This window comes from Octodon degus, unplaced genomic scaffold (genome assembly GCF_000260255.1).
Source record: "Octodon degus isolate 3935 unplaced genomic scaffold, OctDeg1.0 scaffold00062, whole genome shotgun sequence".
Taxonomy (NCBI): Eukaryota; Metazoa; Chordata; class Mammalia; order Rodentia; family Octodontidae; genus Octodon; species Octodon degus.
Genome location: NW_004524638.1, coordinates 12,874,920 through 12,886,972, shown reverse-complemented (window position 1 = coordinate 12,886,972; position 12,053 = coordinate 12,874,920). Strand labels below are relative to the sequence as shown.

General features: G+C 43.3%; 2 protein-coding genes and 1 pseudogene across 3 annotated transcripts in view; 1 reads left to right on the top strand and 2 right to left on the bottom strand.

Moving 5' to 3' along the window:
* Fam168b (family with sequence similarity 168 member B) overlaps positions 1-12,053 on the top strand; it is a 48,985-nt gene that overhangs the window by 32,649 nt on the left and 4,283 nt on the right. The window lies entirely within an intron of this gene.
* On the bottom strand, positions 1,798-3,763 carry LOC101589954 (serine hydroxymethyltransferase, mitochondrial). The gene is made up of 2 exons (XM_004634447.2): positions 3,048-3,763; positions 1,798-2,931 (listed from the first exon to the last, which is right to left on the bottom strand). The coding sequence occupies exons 1-2, from the start codon at positions 3,699-3,701 to the stop codon at positions 2,134-2,136; spliced, it is 1,452 nt and encodes a 483-aa protein (XP_004634504.2). The 5' UTR covers positions 3,702-3,763; the 3' UTR covers positions 1,798-2,133.
* On the bottom strand, positions 6,897-7,978 carry LOC105742612 (annotated as a pseudogene).

Below are 12,053 nucleotides of genomic sequence, written 5' to 3'. Positions count from 1 at the left end.
TAAATAAAAATAAATAAATATTTTTTTTAAAAAAAGTGTTCTTCCTATCCAGGAGCAAGGAATATCATTCCATTTTCTCAAATCCTTTTCAGTCTCTATTCTCAGAGTACCATCATTTTCACTGTATAAATCTTTTACTTCCTTTGTAAGATTCGTAAGTATTTTTTTGGGTGTTACTGTGAAAGGTGTGGTTTCCCTAATTTCTCTCTCAGTGCGTTCATTGTTTGTGTACAAAAATGCTAATGATTTTTGAGTATTGACTTTGTATTCTGCTACATTATTGAATTTGGTTATTAAATCTATAGGACTCTAGGGGTTTTGGGGCTCTTCTATGTAGAGCATCATGTCATTTGCAGATAATGATAATTTCACTTCATCTTTTCCAATCCTTATTCCTTTTGTCTCCTTTAATTGCTCTGGCTAATGTTTCCAGATCTATTTTGAATAGGAGTGGAGACAGTGGACATCCTTGTTTTGTTCCTGATAGTAAAGTGAAGGGGCTTTCAGTTTTTGTCCATTTAGTATGAGGTTGGCTGTAGTTTGTCATAGATGGATTTTTATCAGGTTGAGATATATAGACCATCTCTCTGAGTTACTTTTTCTCTCCTTGCTGGGACAAGAGTTGCTGTGACAAAATACAACCAAAGTTAAGAAAGGAAAGGTTTATTTAGCTCATAGTAGAGGTTTCAGTCCATACTTTGCTGGCTCCATGGCTGATGGGAGCAATTCATGGTGCCAGAAAACAATGAAGAACAGAGGAGAAGCAGCATTTGTGATGTCTATCAAGCCTGTCTCTTCTTCCTACACCAACTGCCAAGACTGGAGCTCCTTCAAGGAAGTGGCAGCAGTTGCTGCAAAGATCTGAGCTCTGGAGTGGCATGGCTGCAATTATCAAGTTCCTCGAAGGAAATGGCCAACAGATGTTTTCTTCACCCCTTTTATATGCCCTTTAAGTGCTGAGTTACTCTACAGTGGGGCCTCCATGCTCTAGGGCATAGAGTCCCTGAGCCAAGCCAGGTAAGTTCTGGCTCCTCAAGTTGACACAATGTTATCAACTGCCACACCATTTATACTGATTTCCTGTTGGGTTTTGATCATGAATGAGTGTTGGACTTTGTCAAAAGCTTTTTCTGTATGTATTGAATGATCATTTTTTTTTTCTTGGCTCTATTGATATGGTGTATTACATGTGTGCATTTGCATATGTTGAACCATCTGTACATTCCTGGGATAAATCCAACTTGGTAGTGATGTATGATCTTCTTAATGATTTGTGGCATTCTGTTTGCTAGTATTTTATTGAGGATTTTTGCATTTATATTTGTTAGAGAGATTGACTTATAATTGTCTTTTTTAATTGGATCTTTCTCTAGTTTTTGGAATCAGAGTAATACTTGCCTCTACGAGTAAGTTTGAGAGAATTGGTTTATTTTCAGTTTCATTGAAGAGTTTCAGAAAAGTTGGCATTAAATCTCTAAATTTCTTGTAGTATTCAGCTGTGAATCCATCAGAATCTGGGCTTTTCTTTGGTTTTCCTCTAGGTTTTGAATTAAATTTTCAATTTCATTTCTTGTTCCTGGCTTATTCAGTTTGTATATCTTCTTGATTCAGCTTTGGCATTTCATATGTATCTAGGAAACTGTCCATTTCTTCTGTTTTCCATCCTGTGAGAGTGAAGATTTTGAAAGTAGGTATTGATGATCTTACAAATTTCTCTAGGGTTTGTAGTAATACTGCTTTTTCATTCCTTATTGCATTAATTTGGGTTTTTTCTTTCCTGTTTTTTTTTTTTTTTTTGCAGGTTAGCATTTTATTAGATAAAAACAGGAAGGAGGGTGCCTGCCCACCCCTTTCTCTGGCTCAGCAGGATAAACCCCCTCCCCAAGAAAGAGCCAAAGTAACACTGAGATAATGGCAGAGAAGGCAGAAAGCTGGGGGAGGAGGGTTCTTCTAAATCTGATTACAAAAAAAAGAAAGCTCTAATTTCTGGGAAGAGAGACTGTACTTCGCTCTTGCCCTAAATGGTCTGGCTAGGTGGACTTTCCTCCTCCATCAAAAAATAGGTAAGTGGTGTTCTCTTCCAGCAGACCAGGGGGGTGAAGCAGAGGCCACAGGCCTCAACCCCAGGTGCCTTCAGCGTTCATGAAAACCAGGCATAGGGAAGGCCCTGGCAAACTGCTCCACCCGCTGCCTGAGGTTGGTCAGACTCTGGATTGTTTCTGGATCCTTGAGCAGGAAGGACTTGAAATCCTGGAGCTTGGCAGTCTTGCGCTTCACCTCCAATCCAATGTTGACCCCTTCATCAATAAAGTCCACAACTCTCCGGAAGTCATCCTCACGGAACTGTCGAGAGGTCAAGGCTGGGGCCCCGAGCCACAGGCCCCCAGGGGTAATGGCACTTCGGTCTCCAGGACAGGTGTTCTTGTTAGCAGTGATGGACACAAGCTCCAGGACTCGCTCAGCCCGAGCTCCATCCAAGCCCTTGGGCCGCAGATCGACGAGCACCAGGTGGTTGTCAGTGCCACTAGACACCAGTGAGTAGCCTCGACCTAGGAGGGCGTCAGCCATGGCCCGAGCATTCTTCAAAACCTGCAGGGAGTACTCCCGGAACATGGGTGTAGAGGCCTGCTTGAGAGCCACAGCTACCGCAGCAATGGCATGGTTGTGAGGGCCCCCCTGCAGGGAGGGGAACACAGCAAAGTTGATTCGGTCCTCAAATGTGTAAGGGATCTCCTGGCCAGTCTTGGGGTCCACAGCCTGTACCCCTTTCCGATAGAAGATGAGTCCTGACCTGGCCCCTCGAAGTGTCTTGTGAGTGGTAGTGGTGACGATATCTGCATACTGGAAAGGTGAAGGAATCACCTTGGCGGCCACCAAGCCACTGATGTAGGCCATGTCTGCCAGCAGGTGTGCCTTGACCTCATCACAAACCTGGACAGGTAAACAGGTAGGTCTCAGCTTGGGTAAGGCCCAGACAGGCACACCGAGGAGGCTGCCTCCAGCCTCCACCCCCAGGGCAGTGCCCAGCATAGCAGCCCCCTACCAACCTCTCTCATGCGGGCGTAGTCAATGAGGCGAGCATAAGCACTGGTACCAGCTATTATGAGCCGTGGTCGGAAAAGTCGAGCCGTCAGTGCCAGCTGGTCATAGTCTATGAGGCCAGTTTGGGGATTGAGCTTGTAGGGCATAGACTCGAAGAAGATGGATGTGGCAGAGATCCGCTTGACATCAGACATGTAGCCATGGGTGAGATGGCCCCCATCGGGCAGGTCCAGCCCCATGATTCGGTCATGAGGTTGCAGAAGGGCTGTGTAGGCAGCCAGGTTGGCTGGAGACCCCGAATAGGGCTGGACATTGACTCCCCACTGTGTAGGATCTAGGTCAAAGGCTTCCAAGGCACGGCGCTGGCATAGCAGCTCGATTTCATCCACTACCTCTGCTCCTCCATAGTATCTCTTGCCAGGATAACCCTCCGAGTACTTGTTGTTCAGACAGGACCCCAGGGCCTCCAGCGCAGCTCGGCTGCAGAAGTTCTCTGAGGCAGTGAGCTCCAGGCCGCGGCACTGCCTGTCCTTCTCTTTCTGTAGCAGCTCCCACATCTCAGGGTCACTGTCGGAGAGACTCTCTTGGCCAGTCCAGCCCTGAGTTGCCTCTCCAGTCCGAATCTGGGCTGCCTTCCTGTGCTGGGCCTGAGTAGCCATCTTGGCCAGCTGACCACATCTCTGCAGAGGCCGTGTTGCCCAGAACAAAGGGAAGGGTAGCATCTTTACACGAGGTAGCAGGAGGTCCAGCCCTCTTTCCTGTTTTTGATAAGCTTGGCTAAGAGTTTATCAGTTTTGTTTATACTTTCACTCTGATTCATTCTTTTTTTTTTCATGTATTTAATACAGGGTCTACAGGGTCTCACTATGTAGATTGGACTTATAATGATTCTCCTGTTTTCAGCCTTCCATGTGCTGGGGTTACAGATGTGTGCCACCATGTTCAGTTGTCTCGGGGTGGGACTGGCATGGCACACAACTGATGGAACCCAGGCCCTGTGCTCTGCCTAAGCAGTTGCTTAAATCCGCTGAGCTATCTGGCCAGCCAGCCAAAGGATCACTCCTTTTTTTCCGGCTGGCTCAGCCTGCTCTGAGGGCGGGGCTGGCATGGCATGTGGTGCCTTGAATCAAACTGTGGTCCTTGAGTGCTTACCTAAGCTTGCCTAAGCAGGCACTTTAGACTGCTGTGCTATCTCACTGGCTCGATTCATTTATTTTTTGTATTGTGCTTTTCTTCATCTCCTTTGCATTAATTTCTGCTCTGATCTTTATAATTTCCTGCCTTCTTTGAGCCATGGGCTTGATTTGCTGTTCGTTTTCTAGGATCTTGAGGTACAGCGTCAGATCATTTATTTGGTATTATTCTGTATTCCAAATATGCGAATTTACCACTCTAAATTTCCCTACGACAGCTTTCATTGTATCCCACAGGTTCCAGTAAGTTGTATCTGCATTTTCCTTTGATTGTAAATATTTTTTAATTTCTTCTTCAAGTTCCTCTGTGACACACTGGTTGTATAGGAGGTTGTTATTTAATTTCTTTTTATTAAAATATTTATTTATTTATTTATTTAGTGTGTGTGTGACCAGCTTAGCCCACCAGGGGGCAGGGCTGGCTGGCATGTGGTGCTGGGGGATTGAACCGCGGTCCCTCTGCTTTGCTTGGCTTAGCTTGTTCTAAGTAGGTGCTTTAGACCACTGAGCCATCTCACCAGCCCATTATTTAATTTCAATGTGTTCGCGTTGTTTTTGTGGTTTCTTTTTTCATCAATTTCTAGTTTCATTGCACTCTTTTCAGACAGTCTGCATGGTATAATTTCATTTTCTTTCTTTTTTTTTTTTTTAAAGACATTTATTTATTTATTTATTTATTTTTTCTGTGTGTGGCCAGCTCAGCCCACCAGGGGGCGGGGCTGGCTGGCATGTGGTGCTGGGGGATTGAACCGCAGTCCCTGTGCTTTGCCAAGCTTGTTCCAAGTAGATGCTTTAGACCACTGAGCCATCTCACCAGCCCATAATTTCATTTTCTTTGCATGTACTTAAGTATGCTTTGTGCACTAGTATATGGTCTGTTTTGGTGAACATCCCGTGTGCACCAGAGAAGAACGTGTGTTCTTTTGTCGCTGGGTGAAACATTCGGTACAGGTTTACTCAGTGCATTTCTTCACAATTTTGGTTTAGTTCTGTTATTTATTTGCTGATTTTTTTGCGTAAGTGATCTATCTCTTTATGACAGTGGCATATTAAAATTCCTCATTACAATTGTGTCATTGCTCATTTGATTTTTCTCTCTTTTTTTTTTTGCGGCACCGGGGATTGAACTCAGGCCCTTGCACTTGCCAGGGAAGCACTTATTCCACTGAGCCTTCTCCCTGGCCCCATAAGCCATCTCCCCGGCCCCATTCATTTGATTTTTCATGTCTGTTAAAATTTGTTTTACGTAGCTCGGTGCCCCTATATTGGGTGCATATATATTTACTTTTTTTACAAATTTTTGAACTATAATGCTTTTATTACTAGAATATATGAAACACTGATCCTTTTTAATCTGTTTACACTGCTTCAGACTCCTACAAAGTTTCAAAACATCCATTTAGAACAGATGTGATTCTGTTGCTGCTGTTCAAAGAATAAGCCTTTAGCTTTCAGGGTTCAGATTTAATTAACACGAAGAAATGTGTAAATTGAGACCTGAGAAATGTCAATTCATACAAACCATATTCCATTTGGATAGTCCAAGAATCTTATACAAACTCCAAAATAATTAAACCTGCAATTTAAAAGTATTAAGCCTTTTAACACGTTAATCAGTTCACAAAATACAGAAAGTGTACTGTTACAGCGTTTTCTAGCCTTTTTAAAATTCAGGCTGACATTCACCAATAATATTTTAGTTATTATGGGGCTGGTGAGATGGCTCAGTGGTCTAAAGCACCTACTTAGAACAAGCTTAGCAAAGCACAGGGACCGTGGTTCAATCCCCAGCACCACATGCTAGCCAGCCCCGCCCCCTGGTGGGCTGAGCTGGCCACACACACACACACACACAAATAAATAAATAAATTAAAAAAAATATTTTAGTTATTATGTTCAGTTAAATTGTGCATTTGAGAGAAGTTATATTTCTAGGGAAAGATATAAACATGCTTTTCTGAGGAGGTATGTTAGAAAAACTGCAATAACTTCTTCACATTTCTTTTTTTTTTTTAAATTTTATTTATTTATGTGTGTGTGTGTGTGGCCAGCTCAGCCCACCAGGGGGCGGGGCGGGCTGGCATGTGGTGCTGGGGGATTGAACCGTGGTCCCTCTGCTTTGCTTGGCTTAGCTTGTTCTAAGTAGGTGCTTTAGACCACTGGGCCATCTCACCAGCCCTCCTTCACATTTCTGAAATCACATAAAACGATCATTTCTGATTGCTATTACAATAAATTTTGATACGGAATATGTTTCTGTCTGCTCACAAGTGACCAAAATGCACATAAAACAAACTTGTAACAGATACTCAAAATCAATTATTTTTCATAAGTAAAGCATTTCTTATACTTTTAAGATTTGATTGAATATACAGTACTGCAATGTTGGCTACATAAAATGCACAATAAATCTTTTTGAGAAAAAGCTTCATAATCAGAGGATAGACTATACTTGGAGACTTAACACTGGCTGTATACAAAAGGAAAACATTTCAATGAGAAACACTTCACATGTTACATAGTTCTCATTTCTAGTAGTCCAATCAATACTCATGAGCTTACCATCTTGACATTTGAAAACAACAAGAATAATGCTACCTTTATCCTTTGGTTCCCAGTGACAAACAGTGCAGTGATAAATGTCTCCAGTCTCAGCCCCTCTTATGACATTAACAGAGATATCTGATACTTAAGCTGAAATTTGGCAGCCCAAGAAGAGCACCAACTGCTCCAAAGTACACCTTTTGACCAGTGATCCAGTGCATGTGCCAAAAGTTTCATTGAGAGAGTATTGACCTATAAAAAGTTTCCAACAAAGACAACTCTATTTATTTTCCCATTTACAGCACACATTCGTACCACAGAACCAATGTTGTTGGTGATTGTAACTAAAGTAGCTCTTGCCAGGTCTTCTTTACTAACAGATTCTTGCTTCTCTTTATAAATCATATTTCCAAAACTAGATGCTACAGCCCAACTTGGCAGACCAAACTTTCATAGTCGCCTCCATAAATATCTCTGACCAGCTTTGGATGCCATTTCAAGGGCTTCTTCAAAACTTTCACAGCCAGTCAATAAACTGCATAAACCCAGAAAAGTACCCACTCCAAGGCTTGCCCTGTTACTCGTTTATAGTTGTCTTTGGAATGGACTGCTAAAATACTGATGCCTGAGCCAGTGTTCACTACCAGCATTAGATAGGGATCATCTAGGTTAAAAGGCATCTTTTGGCATTGCTCAGGTTCTGAGGCATTAGCAAAATAATAGCACCCTGCTTTTCCATTGAAACTGACCAAATCTGTATATGGCAAGCCCCTTACAAAGCAGTCCAGTTCATCCAGTTTGTGCAGGTGGAGGTTTCCAATTGTACGGAAATCTTTTTCAAACTTGTAAGCACCACCTCCTGTAGCACATAGCACCATGTGTATCGTTGAGAAGATTTTATCTCTTCCCATTTGGATAAAAGGCAAGTCCTGGGTTGGAAATCTTATAAAGTGCAAGTTCCCTCTTCGACCAAAAAGTGTTAAATCCTTCAGTTCAAGGTGTACGTCCCGAATGCCAACAGATCCATATGCTACATTAGAAGTCAAATATTTTGGAATACTTTTTAAGCTCTCAACTTCCTCTTGTTCTTCCTCTGCTGTGATAGCGATGGGTTCTAAGTATGAGAGCTTTACTAGAGTTCCTCCAATGTCCACGCCAAACCAAGGGAAAGATGACTTCTTGGCATCCTTGATCTTCATGATGTCGGCCTGAGGGGCGAAGGGCGGCCTCGGGTCTGAAGCGCAGGGTAGCAGAGCAGGGACTTTGGAGGTGACCACGCTGCATTAGGATGCCCGAGGCCCGAGGTTCCAGGCCCTGCGGTTCCTCCCTTTGGGCCTGGCTGGCTGGGCCTGACCCGGCAATGTGGACTTAGGGTGGGGTGGCTACACCTAGGGCGAAGCCCAGCCCAGGGGGCAGCCCCCACCCCAGGGAGAGGAGGCTGGGACTGAGCTAGCTGGGGAAGGCCACCAGCCTCGTCATTCTGGGGCCTCCCCACAGCCGCTCGAGACAAAAGGTCCAGGTCCCCTGAGCCCTGAGCCACAGCTGCACTGAGAAATAGCCTACCCCTGCATATATATTTATAATTGTTATCGTTTCCTCTTGCAGTTTTCCCTTAAGTATGAAGTGACCTTCTTTATCTCTGAATGAGTTTTGGTTTGAAGTTGATATTGTCGGCAACCAGGATAATTGCTGGCAATGGCAGGGATAGCTACCCCTGCTTTTTTCTGGTTTCCTTTGGCATGGAGAATTGTTTTCCATCCTTTAACTTTCAGTCTGAATTTCCTTTTGAGTTAAATCTGTTTCTTTTTAATGTATTTAATACAGGGACTACAAAATCTCACTACATAGATCTGACTTGTGGTGATCCTTCCTGTTTTTCAGCCTCCCAAGCGCTGGGATTACGGGTGCGTGCCACTATGCCAGTCTCAGTCACCATCTCAGCACGCCCCAGGGGCGGGGCTGGCAGCTGGCAAAGGAACCCCTGGCCCTTGTGTCTGCCTAAGCAGGCGCTTTAATCTGCTGAGCCATCTGGCCAGCCCAAATGTATTTCTTGTATGCAGCATACTGTTTGATTCTGTTTCTTAATCCACTCTGCTAGTCTGTTTCTTTTAATTGGTGAATTGAGGCGGTTTGCATTGATGGTTATAACTGATACATATTGGCTTATCTTTGTCATGTTACTTTCCTGCTGTAGGTTTTATAGTTTTTTCCTTCTTAATTACATGCTGTTTGGTGGTTCTTCACTGTTGTAGTTCTTGAAGCTGTGATTGTTTCTGTATCTTTCTAGAATATCTATCAGTACTCTTTGTAGTATTGATTTAGTGCTCATAAATTGCTTCAGATCTTTGTCATGGAAGGATCTTATCTTCCCATTGAATTTTGATCAATAGTTTTGCAGGGTACATCAATCTGGGTTGAAAGCTACATTGTTTCAGGACCTGTGATATTTTACTCTAAGCTCTTCTTCATTTGATTATGTTGATAAATCTGCCTTGATTCCCCCTGGGCTTTCCATTGTAGGTCATCTGTTCTTTTCTCTGTAGCAGCTTTTAATATTCTCTTCTTTTGCTGAGTCGCTGAGAGCTTGATTAATATGTGTGTCAGTGTAGACTTATTTTGATTGTGGCTATTTCAAGTTCTATCTGCCTCACTTATTTGTATGATGCATTTTTTTGTAATGTTGGAAAATCTTCTGCTAGTAATGTCGTAAATAGTCTTTATGTCATTTGTGTTGTCTCTTGTTTCATTAACATTATTATTTTTCTTTGTGTTGTCTTATAGCTGCTGAATTGTTATTTCTTGGTTCCTTTTTAATTTTAAGAGATTTTTCATTTCACTTTTATTACACCTCTGTCTTCGAGGTCTGAAAGTCTATCTTCAGTTTCATTCAAGTGGTTTTACCAGCTTTCAGTATGTTTCTTAATCTCCTGGCTCTCTGTTTGACAATTTCATTCAGGGTTTTCATCATTTTTCTCTTCTCTGTTTTTTTAATCTATGACTTCTTGAGCTGTGCCAAGCATTTCTTCTGCTTTTTTTTTTTTTTTTTTTTTTTTTTTTTTTTTGGTGGAACTGGGGATTGAACACAGGCCCTTGCACTTGACAGACAAGCACTTATTCTACTGAGCCATCTCCCCAGCTCTGTGCCAAGCATTTCTTTCACGATTGTAATTTCTTATTTTGACCTGTGTATTGGTCAGGGTTTTACTTAGAGGAACAGATATAATACAAAGAACAGATATTAACACAAGATATACAGTGTTACAAGATTGACTTAGGACAGTTAGCTGTGGAGTCAGATGAGGAAGCATGCAGAGGGTGTCTGTACACTCCAGACTGAGGAGTTCAGTCCCAAGGTCTGAAGTTCACTGCAGTGCTTGTGCAAGTCTCTTTCCATAAGCTAATGGGTCTGTGACAGAAGACTGAAACCTGGGATGGACGCTGAAGAGTCTGCGACGGAAGGTGAAGGATCCAAGCTGGAGGCCAAAGAGTCTGCGCTGCAAGCCAGGTGTTGAAGTCCAAGCCGAATGTGAAGACTGAAGTTCCTCCAACGAAGTGGAACCTTGACTCCTTCAGCCTCTTTATATGGTCTCTTTGGGCTGAGTCACTATGGGGCGGGCCCATTGTGCCCTAGGTGGAACCAGTCACACCCTAAGATGAGCCCTGGTCCAGCTCTAGGGAGGAATCAATCCACGCCCCAGGGTGAGTCCATGAGTTCTAGGGTGGAACCAGTTGTGTCTCGGGGGACCATCTAGCCACGTTGACACAATGTATCAACCACTGCAACCTGTTAGATTATTTCTGATCTTCTTTTATAGTCTGATGAACTTGTTTTCTTTACTTCAGTTGCTGTCATTTCAGAAATTTCAGGTTTGTGATTTCCAAGTTCTTACATGTTCCTGTCTCCTGGATTTGTTCTAGTGGGCTGGATGATTGAGATTCTTTTGCTCCTTTGTTTTGGCATTTTTGAAGCTCCCAGAGATCACACCAATTTAGCAGTGGTGAGAGAGTGGTGGGGTGGGGGCTAGGAAGGTTTCCTCTAGAGTGAGAAGCTGGGTAGGTCTCAGAAAGACTCTCACTACTTGTGTGGCCACTGTCTAGATACTCAACAAAGCTTGAGTGTAAGTGGTGGTTGTGGGCCGGATTCAGCAGGATCCCATTTGCCACTCAGAATCCTCCCAAGTTTTTAAAAAGTTGGATCTGGTGCCAAGAAAGCTCTGAGCCTGCATGTGTTGAGTGCACTGATCCCAACCTGCCAGAGTCCCAGCCACCAGCCCAGAGTCCTCCTAAGTTCTTAAAAGTTTGGACCAGTGTCAGCACAAGCTCCACACCTGCACGCTGGGGGCTAAGGCTCTGTGTGCCCTCAGCCCATTGCAGACATTTGCACATTATATGCATTTGGATGAATTATTCCTTATGAATGTATTATGCGATATCTCTCCTCATGGAACCACTGCCCAAAATAAAATATAGAACTCTTACATCATCCCAGAAGGTTTTCACGTCCTCTCCTTTCTGATTCTTGTCACTGTAGGTAGGCTTCCTTACTGTTACGTGTGGAAGTATGAGCACTTAGCGCATGTTGTCTGCTTTGGCTTTTTGTGTGGAGGTGTCACAGGATAACCTTTCCCCTGCTGATGAACATTCGGATTATTTCTCACCTAGGAATTAGGTTGGTGAATATGTTCTACAAATCCTGTTGTGGAACTGTGTTGTCATTTTTGTAGGGCCACTATCTAGAAGTCCGATTGCGGGGTATTATGGGTCATGTATTGTGGCTGGCAGTGATACACTTTTTGGCACCCACAGGCAATCTAAATGCTGTGCTATGTGGTACCACCTGGGTTATGTATGTCTTAATGGACTATGTTGAATGCTGCAGATGGACTTCATGAACTGTGTTGGAAGTTACTCTTCTGTGTGCAGCTTGGTGTGTTTGGGCCACTATATAGTGCTTTACAGTGCCACATCCCAGTGACTGCTCTTTGAAAGAGCCTTGCACCCCTCCACTCTTGACTGTTAACAGTGGGTTTTCTGTCACTGTATATTTGTCTTTCCTGGAATTGTCTGTTGTGCGTACACCGTGTGTTGTTCTAGCTTTCTTTCACATGATACAATGATTTTTAAAATTTGGGTAGATGAGTAAAGCTGCCGTGATCATGGAAGTCTAGAAGTGCTCTCCCCTTTTTTTTTTTTTTTTTTTTTTTAAACATTTATTTATTTAGTGTGTGTGTGTGTGTGTGTGTGTGTGGCCAACTCAGCCCACCTGGGGGTGGG